Source organism: Monosiga brevicollis, genomic scaffold (assembly GCF_000002865.3).
Source record: "Monosiga brevicollis MX1 MONBRscaffold_3 genomic scaffold, whole genome shotgun sequence".
Lineage (NCBI taxonomy): Eukaryota > Choanoflagellata > Craspedida > Salpingoecidae > Monosiga > Monosiga brevicollis.
The window spans coordinates 2,111,015-2,126,162 of NW_001865040.1; the positions used below are offsets into that span (position 1 = coordinate 2,111,015).

Genomic DNA, 15,148 nt, shown 5'->3' on the forward strand with positions numbered 1-15,148 from the left:
AGCACATGTCTCTCTCTCTCTCTCTCTCTCTCTCTCTCTCTCTCTCTCTCTCTCTCTCTCTCTCTCTCTCTCTCTCTCTCTCTCTCTCTCTCTCTCTCTCTCTCTCTCTCTCTCTCTCTCTCTCTCTCTCTCTCTCTCTCTCTCTCTCTCTCTCTCTCTCTCTCTCTCTCTCTCTCTCTCTCTCTCTCTCTCTCTCTCTCTTATTTTGTTGTGCGCGGGGGAGGGTTGGGATCGGCAGGATGATGCCGAGCGCTCAGCCCGCTGCATCGGCTGGAAAGTACAAGTTTGAAGAGAATGAAACGGTTCTCTGCCACCACCGTGGTAGTCTCTACGTTGCCAAGGTATATCGACGCACCAGTTGGGCGGTATGGCACACCGCACATGCCTCTGACCATCTCATCTCATTCGGTGTAGATTCTGAAGCGGGTGCTCCGTCCGCTCGAGGATGCCACGGGCGAGGTGCCGACGTACAAGGTTCACTACCACAAGTGGAGCAAGAAGTGGGTTGCCAAAACCGACCTGCCTACATATGGCCTCTGCCTCGCCACGCGCATGTCCGCACCCCTCTTTCATATGAAACCAACGAGACGGCTGACCTGCTGGTTCCTGTCTGTCTGCTTCAGGAACGATGAATTTGTGAGCGAGCAAAGGTTGCTCAAGGATGACCCAGAGAATCGAAAACTGCTTCCTCAAAAGAAACCTCCCAAGTAGGTTTGATGCAGCCACGACCGGCTGGTATTTGAATCGCCGGTTGACGGGCCTGAGCCTGACGCATCCAGCTGGCGCGCTCAAGTTCTGTCGTGCTTGGTTTTGCAGGCTCCAGCAGAAGAAGGCGGCCAAGAAACGGCCAACTGCGGCCAGTGCGGCCGGTGGTGACCCCAAGGGTGTGTGATCATTACTCTTCACTCAGGGGTCAGCCCTACGAGTAGTCTCTGTGCTAACCCTGCGGTCTTGCTCCGTTGTCACGTGTGGCTTTGCTCTCGCAAGCCACCCCCCGCCGCCGTGTGGCCGGGCGCTCATCAAAATGCTGCTCGCTTTGCCCTTGCTTGAGCGCAGCCAAACAAGCCAAGACTACACCCCGCCACGTCGAGACGGTAGGTCTCGAGGCTGCTTTAAGCCCGCTGCCATACCCTCGCTATTGGCAGCGTGCCGTCAGGAACTTGTTCAAAACGTTGAGTAGTCTGCTCATGTCCTTGCTTGGCGCGGCGGTGACAGATGGATGAGTTTTTAGCTCAGCGCGAGGTTCGACTGAGCATCCCGTTGGAGATTAAAAAGGCCCTCGTAGCCGACTTTCAGGCTGTTGTCAAGCGGAAGAAGGTGTGCTCGTTATTATGTGTGTGTGCCGGGATCTGCTTGCTTGCGCTGCACAACCTGGCTCACGCTTTCACCCTGAACTTGACCTGGCTGCCTGTGTATAGCTCGTGCAGTTGCCTCCCCAAATTACAGTGACCGCCGTGTTGGACCAGTTTGTCGAAGCTGGCGTGGCACGCGGCCGCTCCAAATTTGTTCTAAACGAGCTAACAGATGGTCTCAAGGTAAATATCTTCCTGCGCGAGCCTTGGCCTCCGCCTTCCTCACAAGGTTTCCACCCTGGTTTACTCTTGCCTGCGCCGATACTCCATACACATGCTTGAATGCAACCATTTGTTATGGCCGCATTATGCTCACGCACGGCTCCTCTTTTTTTGCGTGGGCCAATGTTAGACGTATTTCCGGCAGTGCTTGGACAAGCAGCTGTTGTATGTCTATGAGCGGTCCCAGTTCCAAGCCTTGGCCTCAGAGCAGAGTGAGATGGACATATGCCTGTCCTATGGCACTGTTCATTTATTGCGCTTGTTGGTCAAGCTTCCTGCTCTGCTGGTGCACACAGAGGTCGGTGTGGCAGGCATGCGGGCGCTCGTGCATCTCCTCGAGGATCTCCTAAAATATATCGCAGAGCGACCCGAGCTACTCGACGGCACCTACATTGAGGCTTCGAAGCGCTACAAAAGTGTGGCCGCTCTCGAGGAGCCCGCCCCAGCAGAAAAGCGCAAAAAGACTGCTGCCTCGGCCAAAGCGGAAACATAGCTTGACTGCATGCCCTTTGCCCTCGTTGAGCCACCCTCCCCTCTCGTTCATTGAGTGTGGATGGCTACATTCCTGCTCGCTTTTTTCCTTGTTTTCGTTTAGCCTGCACCTGGCTCTGGAGCGGTGCCTGCAGCAGCGAGCCCGATATAACTGACATGACCTCCTTTTCGACCAAATTGACGCGCTGAAAGACACAAAGAAGAAACACACACATCATTCACGATGATGATTCTGATGTCAGATGAATATCAAACACCTCAAGGCAACAGCTTGTGACCGTTTATTTTTGCATGCTCCAAGGTGGACGAGAGCATGATGGAGGAGAAGCTGCACGCGCACATGCTGGCGCGAATTGAGGGCGATAGCCTGCCAAACGAACTCCTGGGTGGCTTGCTTGGGTTACATGGACAGGTACGCGAACAAGAACCACGTGTGTGCTGCCTTGACAGCTATTTGTTGGCTGGAGTAGGCACTCACCACGGCCGGCGCGTAGACTTTGGTATCGGCCTTGGATTTGATCGATCGCAAGGGCATCCGGCGACTGTCCTCGCCACGTCGGCAAGTGTTTGAGGTGTGCAGATCTGATTTTCGATGACCGCGCTTCAAGCCCGGCCTGCTGCATTTGATTTGCCTCACCATGACAGCCTGTTGATACCAACATTTCCCGCACTCAGGTAACGAGCTCAGCGCAGCAATCATACCTGGTGCTCCTCGAAGCCGGCTTCTGCACCTGCTATGCCTACGAGAACACGGTACTGAAGGGACAAGCGCTTCGGGTACGCAGCTGTGACTTCCTCGCCACCTTTTGATCTCTCGAGCACACTCTTATTCGCGCTGCCGTCTGCCTGCCTGCCTCATATCAATAATCAAGTGCAAGCATCTCTTGGCAGCAGAAATCGCAGCTCGCTTTGTGCCAACAGCCCTGCAGAGCGAAAGCGTTTCAGATGAGCGCTTAGCCTCCACCATTTGTACACATATGCTCCACAGCGCCACCGCCTAGGACACGCCCATGGATAATAGAATAGCGCTGGCATTCCCCTCTCACTTTAAACACTTTGCAAGAGTCTCTGCATTCGTTTTGCTACACGTGCAAGCACCACGCCAGTACGGACGGGACCTGCTGTACAGCCAGACAGCCACATCGCAGTGCAGCTGTACAATGATCTGGACGAGTCGCCGACGACACAAGCTGCCGGGACGGAGAGCCCCATACACCATCGCGCGCCTGCCATGGCAGGCTGTCCGCACCAATCGCCTGCATGTGGCTGGTGATTAGATGCGGCCCAAGCCATGCCCTTCTGCCAGTCAGCATGCCACAGTATTGCTCTTGGCAGGCATCCGCAATGCTTTCCAGGTCGACATGCCAGGCTTCAAACCCTCCTTTGTTCGCACCAGGCCGGCTACGCGAGCTTGCACTCTTGTTGCTTTTGCCACAGGGCTGCGCTAAGCAGCAGCTTGCTTTCCCAAAGCTCAGTCCTTGACCCACTGCTTAGATTCAATGCGGTTGGCAAAAGGGACCACTCAGTACCACACCTGTCTGTTACAAGCAGCCTGCAATCCTACGACCTTTTTTTTTTTTCCTTCGATTTGACGCTTCAAATTGATCTGCACTTGACTCCCTTACTTGTGCTTCGGTGCCTTTGCACGATGCGTGCGTCCAGCGTCGAGAGCATTGAGCACCATTAGCTTTCGACGTCAGAACAAACGCAAGGCCGAACCTTCGCCCGCAGCAGGGGTGCCGTCCTGCAGAAAGCCACCCTCACCAAAGGTCTTTTGTTCCGTTCCACCAGCAAAGCTATTGCCCAAATCAAAGACGGCATCGGCAAAAGCCCCTGAATCCTGGTTTGGCTGCGGATCACGAAAAAGGTCTAGAACTGCTGCTTGTCTCGTCGATGGAGCTGCGTGCGTGGCTGCAGCGGATCGACCGTGACTCGTAGCAGTCAGACCAGCCACGGGTGTGCTCGGCAGGCGCGGCGACGCAAATGCCATGGGGGTGTATCGATCTGCCGGGACGAGCTGCTGCCAGGGCCAGAAGAGATTAGCTTCAGGTTTGCATGTTGGTGCCCGATGCTTCATACCAACGGCACTCACCAGTGCTGGCGTTTGGTTCAAGGAAGGCGTGGCAAAGGAGCGCTTGGGCGAGGGTAATGGGGGCACAGAGAGTGGTGGGCGCTCCGTGCGCTTGGATGGTGAGGTAGGAAGGCTCTGCGCCTCATTGGGGCGGTCCATGTTCATGCCCAGCGCTCTCGGCGATGGATCGCTTCTCGGAGTGGTAGGCACCGATTTGGGCTCGGGTTTGGGCAGTGATGTGGATGTGGGCGCTACGATGCAGCTGGGCTCTTCTTGGAGCCGGGGGCTGCTTGCGGGGCTGTCAGCTTGGTCGCGATTTTCCTGTACAGGTGAGGCCACGCGTGGGGCTTGCATGTCTGGTGGGTCGGCGCCATGCTGCGGGGCTTGCTCGGCTGTTGCAACAGGTTCGTCGACATTGCTTGGTGCTTCTTTGACCTCAGGCTGCCCCGAGTCAACAAGGGCTGAGACACAGATGACGGTACATGTCCACGCAGAGGCGATGCCCAAGCACCAGAGTCCACCGCGATTGTCATACAAACAGACGGCATACATAAGTCAATGGACAGCGTCTCTCAAGCTAGCTCAGCAGTCAGCACCAACGTGCATTACGCACTGAGATCGGCCAGCAGGGTGGCCATGTCAAGCTCGGGCAAGAGGTCAGCTGGGCCATCGCCCTCCGCAGCAAGCTGACACACGCGTGCTGCCAGATGAGGCTCTTGCTGCGTCAGCTCCTGTTGAAGCGCAGTGGGGAGGGTGGTGCGCAGGCTGTACCAGAGACAAGATGAGGATGAGATAGCTTAGCACACAACGCCCGAGTCTTGGAAGCGTTGCACCCGTGCCATTCATACCTTTGCTTCTGGTACATGTGAATGAGGCGCAAGACCTTGCGCTGCGTGTCGAGGCATTGCTGAGTCACATGATCACATTGCGTGGTCGAGCTGCGGCCAAGGACGGGAGAATCCGTTCGATTAGTTTGATAAGTTTAAGCAAGGCATGTCTAGATGGGACAGGGCAATGGACTGGGCATCGGCACGCACGTTTGGAGCTGGACTTGTTCGGCGGTGATTTTTTGCTCGATCCGCGCTGCCTCGCTGTCAAGATGCGTTCGACGGGCGCTCAGCACCTCAATACGCTGCTGAAGCTCGCGCTGCTCGCGCTCGACCTGAGCCAGATCAACATTCAGCTGCTCGATGCGTTGTGCCGTAAAGCTTGCCGAGGCGTCTGGTGAACCAATAGCATTTGGTTTTAACCAACACGAGTATAACATGATCCTGGGTCATGGGGGCAGGGCTACCAACGAGGTGCAGTGGAACGGACCTTGCTGCTGCAGTTGCTCAAGCAAGCGGACAGCGCTTTCGCGGCGGCCACCCATGGTGCTGCTAATCCCAGAGTTGGGAGAGTCAAAGCACAAAATCCGATACCGAGCAACTTGTACTGGCCAATCGCCCGTTTGCAAATGTCTCCCTGCTGTCCACCACCTCATACAGACGTGAACACTGAGGATTCAACTCCATTGCCTGCAAGACCCTTTCTCCTTTTTATTGCGACGAAACATCTTGGTACACGTACGAGTTCTTGTTGGAAGGGCAACCTGTAGTTGTGATTTGTCGACAAAACAGACATTTCCCGCCAAAAAAAAACAAAAAGGAGGGGTGTTTTCTGATGCAGTTTTGGCAAATTTTTGAGGATTGCTTGCTTGTATCAAATAAAGGTGGCAGTGGAGCCTCGACGCGAATGAACGCGACAGATGGCTGGCGTTGCAGCAGGCTCCCCACCGGCTGAGGCAAGCCAGACAGCTTCACTTGAGGGGGCTGAGGAGGTCACGCCCGCACGCATTTTCTTCTTTACAGGTGGCTCGGCCTTTAACGATGCATCACGGTACGTTGTAGACGCCCAGCGGCTGCGTTGACGCAAAGCAGAAGTTTGCATGCGCACACATCTTGCTCACTTGCTGTCATGTGCAGGGAGCTGGCCAAGATCTATGCCCACGTGAGCTATTGCTTGCCTGTCTCGGACGACGGCGGCAGTACAGCGGAAATCCTCCGCATCCTGGGGGGGCCGGCCATTGGCGACATCCGGTCCCGACTCCTCCGTCTGGCCCGAGAAGACACTCCCGAGCAGCGAGCCGTACTGAGTCTCCTGCAGCACCGCCTGCCTCATGTCACAGCGGAAGCGCGCGAGCAATGGTTGGCCATTGTAGAGGTAGGACGCTACACAGCTTGGGGTCCCTTGCGATTGGCTCCAAGTCATGCCGCTCTGCGCTTAAAAAAAAAAACGTTGACACTGACAGGGCTCCCATGAGCTGTGGATCGGCGTATCGGATGCCTACAAGCATATTATACGCTCTTTCTTGCTCCAATTCAACTCCAGCATCCTCCAAGCGAGCGGCGTACCCGCGCACAATGCTAGAGGTCCGTACAATGTCCACATGCAGCGGCGGTGGAGGCGACGGAGAGGCGGGAGAGAGCTTCAACCCTGCTGCTGACCTAATGTGCATGCGTATCTAGGCATGGACGAGCCCCCGTTTGACTTTCGTGGGGCCAGCATCGGCAACTGCTTCTTTACCGGGGCCCGCAAATTCTTCCACTCGCTCAAAAGTGCTGTCCATCTCTGGTACAACAGTGCCTGGCTGCACGAGCCGGTGTCCCTTTGCCTGCCATGGACCCCACTCATCAAGCATGATCTTTCTCGGCCAGGAAATCCGTGGCCGGAATCCCTTCCGTGACCAAGGTGTTGCCTGTCATCAACACACACCACACCCTCACCCTAGGATGTGCGCTGACCAATGGCACCCAGGTATGCGAGCACTGTGCCGAGCTTAACCCCTAGCGTTGACGCGCGACCGAGCGCCAAATTCCGCCTTTGAAGAATTTGATTCACGGGCTGCCATCCAGGTGTTTGGGCAAAACGAGATCAGCCACCCAGGCACACAGGTGGGCTTTTGTTGACTTGCTTGCTCTGCGCCATGGCTATCACGCCACGATAGGACACCCCCTGCTCGGGCCCATGCCGGACGTTGGTTGATTACAAACCTCATCAGATTCAATGCTTCCGTTTCTGCGTTGCTTTGCGCAGGTGGACAAAGCAGTAGGCACTGATTCTCGGCTTCAGTCACCGATTGAGCGTCTCTTCTATGTGAATCAGTGGGACCAGGCACGGCTACAGTTGTTGTTGCTTTTATTTGTTGATTTTTCTTTCTTTGGTTTTTTTTGTTGAGTTCATGATCGCCTCTGACTGCAGCCATCATGCCATGCGCTGGCGACGAATGAATCGTCAGTTTGGATTCACCCAATTGCTTTGGTGGCTGTTGCCCGACTTAGGAGGTGAAGCTGGCCATGGATCAAGAGGTTGCAGAGCAATTGCGAGGCGCTGACATGGTATGTACCTGAATCAGTAGCCCTTGCACGTGAGCTTCCCCTGCCTCCCCCCATCCGGCAAGCGTGCTGTGTTTGCTATCGTTGTGTTGTTGCTGTTGTTGCTGTCATTGTTGTTGTTTTGCTTAAACTGTGGGGCTGCCGCCAAAGTGCTGACTCAACTCGAACGTTTGCTGGGTTGAGATTGTCTATTCCATGGGCTCGCTGTATACGTCGATCGGGGCCTCGTTGGTCGTCGGTGGTGTTGGCCCGACCATCGCCCAGCGCCCGTGTCGAAAGGTGGGTATATGCTGTGGTCGAACGATTGGCACTGCCCCAGCCCGTCTACCTGTAAGGACTTATGATGTGCGTGTCTAACCTCGCTGCCTCTTCGTGTGCATGTGGCTCTGTCCGCAGGTCTTGCTGTTAAATAGTCGCAATGATCGCGAGTCTGGAGATATACCTGCATCAGGCTACGTGACGGAGATTGCACGGCTCTGTGGAGGCCGGGATGTCTCATCTATTTCAGAATATGTCACAGACGTGCGTTTGAGGCAGCCCTGCGTTAAGCCCCGCCCCTTTTGGCCGCTGTTGCTCTTGGCTGGGGACTTGAGTGTGGCCTTGAGCTGTTCATTTGGTTTCGCTTGGCTGCACATGCAGGTGGTCGCGAGTACAACTACACAGGTTGTTTGTGATGAGGAGCGGTAAGCAGCCCTCCCTGTGCTGGGTTATCACGTTTGCTGGTGTCTTTGCCCTGACCATGTTGTGTGGCTGTAACGCGCAGGCTGGCAAACCTCGGCGTGCGGCTGCATATCATCTCGGGTCATGAGGACGGCAGTCATGACATTGATCTTCTCCTCGCCACCATACTTGATCTTGCCGAGGTGGCGCCGGAGCATCGAGCCGAAAGCCAGGTTGTTTTGGTCGCAAAAGTTTAAAAATCGAGGTTTGAAGATGAAGGCAACAGTCTGATCAAAATCTTCGTTCCCTGTGTTGCTTGCGTTGTTGGAGCCTTCCAGCCCGCAACCAAGTGTAAGGCCGACGCTCCCCGCTACCACGTGTACATCATCCGATTACATCACCGTGCCCAGCCATGTGTGTGCTATACGTGTGCCGATGTACACCGCATGTGTGCCAAACACAAGCCACACCACAGCTACAAACAGCACACAAGTGTGATGGTGGTGTGGTGCTTGTGTGGTGCTTTGGGTGTGTTGTGGACGACGACAACAACGCACACCATCACACACACACCATTACAACATTACTCCCGTGGATTGCGACATGACACTAGGCATTACGACACAGTAACCTCCACCACCGCGCCAGCTTCTCTCTCTCTTGCTCTCTCTCTCTCTTGCTCTCTTGCTCTCTCTCGCTCTCTCGATCCGGTGCCATTTCCCCCTCCCGACTGTCCCAGTGTCTGTCTGGCTTCTCCTTTCTCTCTTTTTTTTTTTCCGAAAGAACAAACAAACACAGGTGCGTGTGTGATGGGACGTTGGTCCAACCAATGGGGTGTGGCGTGGCGTTGGCGTTGCCCAACGTGCTGGAGATTTCGCCAGTCAGCCAAGTCAGCAGGCCCTCACTCACTGTTGGAATCCGCTGTGCGGTCTGTCTTCGCCCCGGTTCTCGTTTCGCAATTTCATCTCACGGGTCCAAAGTTTCAAAAACAAGACCAAACCCTTTGACCACGCCGTGCCAAAAGCTGGAACGCAACAGGTTGGTTCTTTGCTCCAGTCAAGCTTGCTTGTTCTCACAGCAGGCGCGACGATACCGTGTCTGTGGGACCGCGTGGCCTCACGACATTTTCTACTCGTGCCATCATACAGATATTAGGCAACATGGCCGTCACCAAAGATCAAGTGCTCGCCCAGCTGCAGCAAAGTGAAACCCAATTCAGCTCCGCTTGCCTCGAAGAGCAGGTGCGTATGCCTTGCTGTCTCGCTTCCATTCGTCAAGACCCATCTAGCACCTCGACTCACGCCATGTCTCCTCGAGTCTAGGTGGGCAAGTGGTTCAACGACGTTGGCCTGCCCGACTATTACTTTCAGTCCATGTCCGCCTCGCGCATCGCGAAGCATGTGCTCAACTACTTGGTGCGTGCTTCAGGCTCCCACTAGGCTCCCCAACAGCACACCTCGCCCCACCCGTGTCTTATCGTTCGCTCATTCTAAGATCTCTGTCGATCAATACAGGGCGCCAAGACCGTTGCCGAGGCCAATAATGATGCGCTCAACATCAACGTGCGCAACGAAAGCTCGGTATGCCCTTTGCTGCTCTTCCCGCTACCCACCTTTGAGCCGCAAGCCTCCCCGCCTCACTTACATCTCCGCCGCTCATCCCTGCCTTGCTTGGTTTGGTTTTTAGTCATCTGCCCTGCTCATCACGCGCTCCTTTGTCAACGTTGGCAACGATGGGCAAATGCGTATGCGCCATGTCGGCAAGCAAGAGTCGCCCGTCTTTGTCACAGAGCAGTACATTGAGCGCAAGTAAGCTTCCACAGCTCTGGCTTGTCCCAGCCAAACGATGTGCCTGACCGAGTGTGACTCCGCTGCGGCATCTCATTGCCCGCTGGCATTGCCAGATATTTGACCGGCAAGCAGCAACTCCGCCAAGCCGATGGCGGTGGTCGTGGCAAGAGTGCTTATGAGACCCACCTGGAGCATCACAAGCGTGATCGCATGATGTCCGAAAAGCCTGTCTCATCGGAGATCTGGCGCCTGCAAGCCTTTCGCTCCAAGCGCCCCGTCGACCCCAAGTCCAAGGTCCACCTTCGCTTGTACTTTTTGCAAGCTCCCGTTTTTGAGACCACCGACGTGGATGAGAACGAGCGCGACATCCGCAAGCTTGCGGACACCAACTTTCTCAAGCAGTGCGACGCAGACTCGCTCGAGCGCTACCAGGTTCGCCCTCGCCCATCTCACCTTTGCCTCAAACATTGATCAAGCTTTACGAAGCACGCTCCTGCACACGCACGCACGCACGCACGCACGCACGCACACATGTACACATGTACACGTTTGAAACCACTTACACCACGCTGACACCACACACATGTGCCCAATGTCCTGCCCTTGCGCTTTTGGCCGCTTGCAGGAAGTCATGAACCAGGTGATGGATAACCATGGCTACGCCATCAAGTCGTACTCGGACGTGATCGACTCAGAAGGCGAGAAGAGCACCCTTGTCATGGTCGCCCACCTCCGCGATGATGGCGCGGGCTTTTTCGTTGGGTGCGTATCCACACCGACTTGTATACACTCCCTTCCCCACAACCCGTCTTCCTTGTTTTCCCATCGCGCATCTTCTCATGGGCAATGCCTCGTCATCCGAATACAGTGTGCCCAACGTCTACCGCTTCCACAACCTCTTTGCCAGCTCCAAGGCGGTCGAGACCTTTGCCAATGGCGTCGTGGTCTACAGCTTTTACTTGCGTCCCTTGACAGCCATTATCGATGACGGCGAGCGCTCTCACTCGCCCGTCAACAGCTTTGAGACGCGTGTCAAGTGCATGCTACGCGACATTAGCCTCCATTACGTCCTGCCCTCGCACAGCCTGACCCCGCTGCTCAGCTCCTCGGTGCTCAGCGCGGAGGAAGTGGCCTATGCCTTCTGCGCCTGGAAGTTTGCCTTTCATTTTCTGAACCGTGGCCAGGCGGCCCATCAGCAGCTCAGCGAGCTTTTGCGCCACGCGGGGGACTCGGCTGCTTCGGCCCTTTCGGAACTTCGAGTTGCCTTCCAGACCCATGCCTTTAACGAAGGCAGCATTCAAGAAGCCATTTTTGCCCAGAAGGATTTGGTCAAACACTTGTATGCCGATTTTGCCCGCCGCCACCGACCATCCTCGCTCGAGGCTGACGAACAACAGTCCACCGGCAGCCGCACAAGTAAGGCCGGCAACCTTTGAGTGTGCCATGTGTCAGCACAGAAAAAAAAAATATCACTTCAAGTCTGACGGTTTTGCCTGCCTTTGTCACTCTGCCTTCCTACTGCGCAGCCAGCCTGGGCTTGGATCAGGATCAGGCAGCTGAGCTCGCGCACATCAAGCGTACCTGCCACACAGATCTTGAGCAGGCTGTGTTCACGGCTTTCCTGTCCTTCAATACCCACATTCTCAAGGTGCGTAGCCTGTTGTTTAGCAGCCCGAGAGCTTGAAAAGGGAACTGATCGGCCAAGCTTTAGGGTGGCCTGGCTCAGTCTTATATGCCTTACGTGCTTTACGTGCTTGTGTTTTGGCACGCTCACGGCCATGTGCACCTGAAACAGACCAACTTCTATCGCCCTAGCAAGACGGCGCTGGCCTTCCGCTTGAACCCGGATTTCCTGTCCGGCACCGTCTACACGCAACGTCCCTTTGGCATCTTCATGGTCATTGGAGCCGAGTTTCGCGGCTTCCACATTCGCTTCCGCGACGTGGCCCGCGGCGGCATCCGCTTGGTTCAGTCTCGCTACCCACAGGCTTACTCGACCAACGTGAGCAACCTGTTCGACGAGTGCTTCAACCTTGCCAGTACGCAGCAGCGCAAGAACAAAGACCTGCCCGAGGGTGGCAGCAAGGGTGTGATCCTTCTTGGACTCCACCACCAGACACAGGGTGTGACCGCCTTTAAAAAGTACATTGACGCTCTTTTGGACCTGATGCTCCCCAATGAAATGACCGTGCAACACTACAGCCAACCCGAGGTAATGAATGCATCACACCCTGGCGCCCAGCTCTTCAGCGCTTTGATACTCTTGCTCTCGGCAACTCAATCCGGAACAACTTTGTCTGGTGCCCCACATAGCTGCTGTTCTTGGGCCCTGACGAGGGCACCGCAGACCTCATGGACTGGGCCTCACTGCATGCCAAGAAGCGTGGTTACCCTTATTGGAAGGGCTTCACCACCGGCAAGAGCACCAACATGGGTGGCATCCCGCACGACTTGTATGGCATGACCACACGCTCAGTTCGTGCCTACGTCACCGGCATCCAGCGCAAGCTGAGCCTCGAGGGCACGGCCTGTACCAAGGTCCAGGTGCGTCTCATGCTTCCCCGCTACATACTCGTCGAAGCGCTACCTCTGTGCCTCTTTGCGACCTGCGACCCCCCATTCACGTGACGATGAACGATGATGACCAACATTTGTAGACTGGCGGCCCGGACGGTGACCTGGGCAGCAACGAGATTAAGCTCGGCAATGAAAAGACCGTGGCTATCGTTGACGGCTCGGGCGTGCTCTTTGATCCGGAAGGCATCAACCTTCAGGAGTTGCGCCGCTTGGCCTGCCACAAGCCCCGTTTGCCCGTGTCCAACTTTGATATTAGCCTGCTTTCCGCCCAAGGCTACCGAGTGCTCGTTGATGATACCGATGTCAAGTTACCGTCGGGTCAAATCATTGAGTCGGGCCTGCAGTTTCGCAACAACTACCATCTCCTGCCCGACCTGCACGCCGACTTTTTTGTGCCCTGCGGCGGTCGTCCGGCAGCCGTCAACGAGTCGAACTGGAAGACATTTTGCTATGACCAAAAGGACAACCTGCGCTTCTCGTACATTGTTGAGGGTGCCAACCTCTTCTTCACCCAAGAGGCTCGTCTCCAACTCGAGGCTGCTGGTGTCGTCGTCGTCAAGGACGCCAGGTGAGATTTGTGGGCCTTGCTGACGCTGTCTGGCTTTTTGCCGCATGGCTCGTTTTGATTGTGGCATGGGCTGCCTGAACTGATATTCTGACCATCTCGCGTTTATAGTGCAAATAAGGGCGGCGTGACCTCGTCCTCGCTCGAAGTGCTCGCGGCTTTGGCACTGACCGGTTTGTCAAATTGCTTGGCGCAACGTTTGTTTGTTTATTTGTTTGTTTTTGTGTGCTGGATTGAGGTGCTTTGCAGTAACCCATGGTGGTGTTTGTATGCTGACCTCACCATGCTTTATCATGGACGCTGGGGCTAGATGACGAGTTTAAGCAGCACATGTGCGTTGAGGAGACAGAGCCTCAGTTCTACACCGATTACGTGAAGGATGTGCAGCAGCATATCCAAGACAATGCCGACATGGAGTTTGAGCGCCTGTGGATGGTGAAGGAGAACTCCAAAAAGCCTCTGTGTCAGGCTAGCGACACACTTAGCCAGCGCATTGTCAAGCTCAAGGATGACATTGAATGTTCTGATCTCTTTGACGATGCTCAGCTGCGCCGCTTTGTAAGATAATGTGTTCCATGCACCATCAACGTTGCTCATTCTGCCCGTGTCCCGGGCTTTGCTCACGCTGGATGCCTGTTTTCGTTTGGATATACTTCAGGTCATGCGCCAGTCCATTCCCCAGACCCTGCAAAAGGTCGTGTCCGTTGAGGAGCTGGAGCGTCGCCTGCCTGAGAGCTACCTCAAGGCCCGTTTCTCGGCCTTTATTGCGTCACGCTACGTGTACTTGGGCGAAGCCAAGGGGGCGACGGAGCTGGGCCTGTATCAGTATCTCAACCAGCTGCGCCAGCTCGCCAACAACTAAATGCGTGCCTAGCCTTCCTGCGCTTGAGCTCGTGTGGTCGCGTGCATTCCATGTTCACGGTCCGGTGTTTGGTTTGACCACTGACATTGGCCAGGCTCCTTCCGCTCGTAAGAATACTTCACGGCAGCGCACAAAGGTGTTTTTTTTTTCTCTTGTCTTGTCTGTTGTTGTGCCATAAGCGATTCCATGCGCTACTAGAGTTGATCTTCAAAACGACAGATTACATTGGAATTATCCACTGCCTCAGCCAACTCACGCACCAAGGGTCGAGGATTGAGAAGGGATGGCGAAAAAATGAATTATATGCAACTCGTGTACAGAACATAAGAGGGATAAGATTCGGAAACATTAGGTTAGCGTGACCTAGGTGACTAGGTGGAAAAAAGTAGGAGAAGCTGCAAGCCGCGATCGGCTTGATTTGGTTAAGATGACAGTCACAACACTGGCTCACTTGAGGTTGACGTAAGGATTGGTGGCATCCGTTTTGAGGGTACTGAGCGTGTGATTCACGTCGCGATGGTTGGCTTCGTCGGCACGCACGGCGAGGAGGACATCACGCATGAGAGCATCATCAGCCAGGCCCCAGTAGGTTTTGGCAATCTCGGGAGCCTCCTTGTTATTCCAGGTGGGCATCATGCCCTTGTCCAGAGCCTCAATGGCATGACTGTAAGTCTTGACGGCCTCTTCTTCAAGGTAGCCAATGAAGCGGTGGCAGGTGCGGGGGGAAACGAGGTAGGCAACAAAGTAGGCGTTCCACATGATGCCTTGAGCGGCGAGGACCATGCTGCGGAAGATGATGCCAGGTTGCTTGACCTTGGTGAAGGTGAGAAGGTGCATGCGCTCGTTTTCGGCTTCTTCAAGAAGAGTGTGGATCCAGCCGTTGTCACGTTGCATGCCACGCAGGGAGCGAAGATGACGCAAGGAGCCCGCCACCATGCCAGGAATGCCCGCGACTGTTTCGAGGAAGATGGCACGACGCAGAAATTTGGTCTCGTTGATGGGGCCAAACATGTAGCCGCTGAAAAAGTCGAACCCCTTGCGGATGATGCGAATGGCCGTTAGGGCCACGCGATCAGAAAGGTCCTTGGGTTCAATATGTGTTTGCTGCACACTGCACGGTAGCGGCACAGAGCAAGTTAGGCAGGTCAGAAGGGAGTGGCCAATGCGATCCAGACACCAACGC

General features: G+C 55.2%; 5 protein-coding genes across 5 annotated transcripts; 3 read left to right on the top strand and 2 right to left on the bottom strand.

Moving 5' to 3' along the window:
- Positions 1-5: 5 nt before the first annotated feature.
- MONBRDRAFT_23147 (uncharacterized protein) lies at positions 6-2,876 on the top strand (the record flags this gene model as incomplete). The annotated part of the gene is made up of 10 exons (XM_001743130.1): positions 6-341; positions 415-707; positions 817-884; positions 1,057-1,094; positions 1,216-1,317; positions 1,419-1,535; positions 1,705-1,872; positions 2,368-2,478; positions 2,561-2,638; positions 2,742-2,876. 10 exons carry the CDS (start codon positions 6-8, stop codon positions 2,874-2,876), a joined length of 1,446 nt encoding a protein of 481 aa, XP_001743182.1.
- Positions 2,877-3,762: 886 nt separating this feature from the next.
- Positions 3,763-5,509, bottom strand: MONBRDRAFT_23148 (uncharacterized protein; the record flags this gene model as incomplete). Its single annotated transcript, XM_001743447.1, has 5 exons — positions 3,763-4,578; positions 4,833-4,902; positions 4,986-5,075; positions 5,175-5,358; positions 5,455-5,509. 5 exons carry the CDS (start codon positions 5,507-5,509, stop codon positions 3,763-3,765), a joined length of 1,215 nt encoding a protein of 404 aa, XP_001743499.1.
- Positions 5,510-5,956: 447 nt separating this feature from the next.
- On the top strand, positions 5,957-7,982 carry MONBRDRAFT_1225 (uncharacterized protein; the record flags this gene model as incomplete). The annotated part of the gene is made up of 10 exons (XM_001743131.1): positions 5,957-6,015; positions 6,102-6,339; positions 6,428-6,526; positions 6,656-6,750; positions 6,834-6,933; positions 7,032-7,070; positions 7,213-7,320; positions 7,467-7,514; positions 7,695-7,790; positions 7,908-7,982. Coding segments are annotated over 10 exons (957 nt in total), but the record flags the coding sequence as incomplete, so codon positions are not given.
- A 2,192-nt stretch (positions 7,983-10,174) lies between these two features.
- Positions 10,175-14,183, top strand: MONBRDRAFT_17767 (uncharacterized protein; the record flags this gene model as incomplete). Its single annotated transcript, XM_001743132.1, has 10 exons — positions 10,175-10,393; positions 10,587-10,723; positions 10,830-11,377; positions 11,488-11,609; positions 11,757-12,173; positions 12,275-12,505; positions 12,619-13,106; positions 13,215-13,276; positions 13,414-13,661; positions 13,762-14,183. 10 exons carry the CDS (start codon positions 10,175-10,177, stop codon positions 13,963-13,965), a joined length of 2,676 nt encoding a protein of 891 aa, XP_001743184.1. The 3' UTR covers positions 13,966-14,183.
- A 229-nt stretch (positions 14,184-14,412) lies between these two features.
- Positions 14,413-15,075, bottom strand: MONBRDRAFT_14481 (uncharacterized protein; the record flags this gene model as incomplete). Its single annotated transcript, XM_001743448.1, has 1 exon — positions 14,413-15,075. A coding segment is annotated over one exon (663 nt), but the record flags the coding sequence as incomplete, so codon positions are not given.
- Positions 15,076-15,148: the final 73 nt, after the last annotated feature.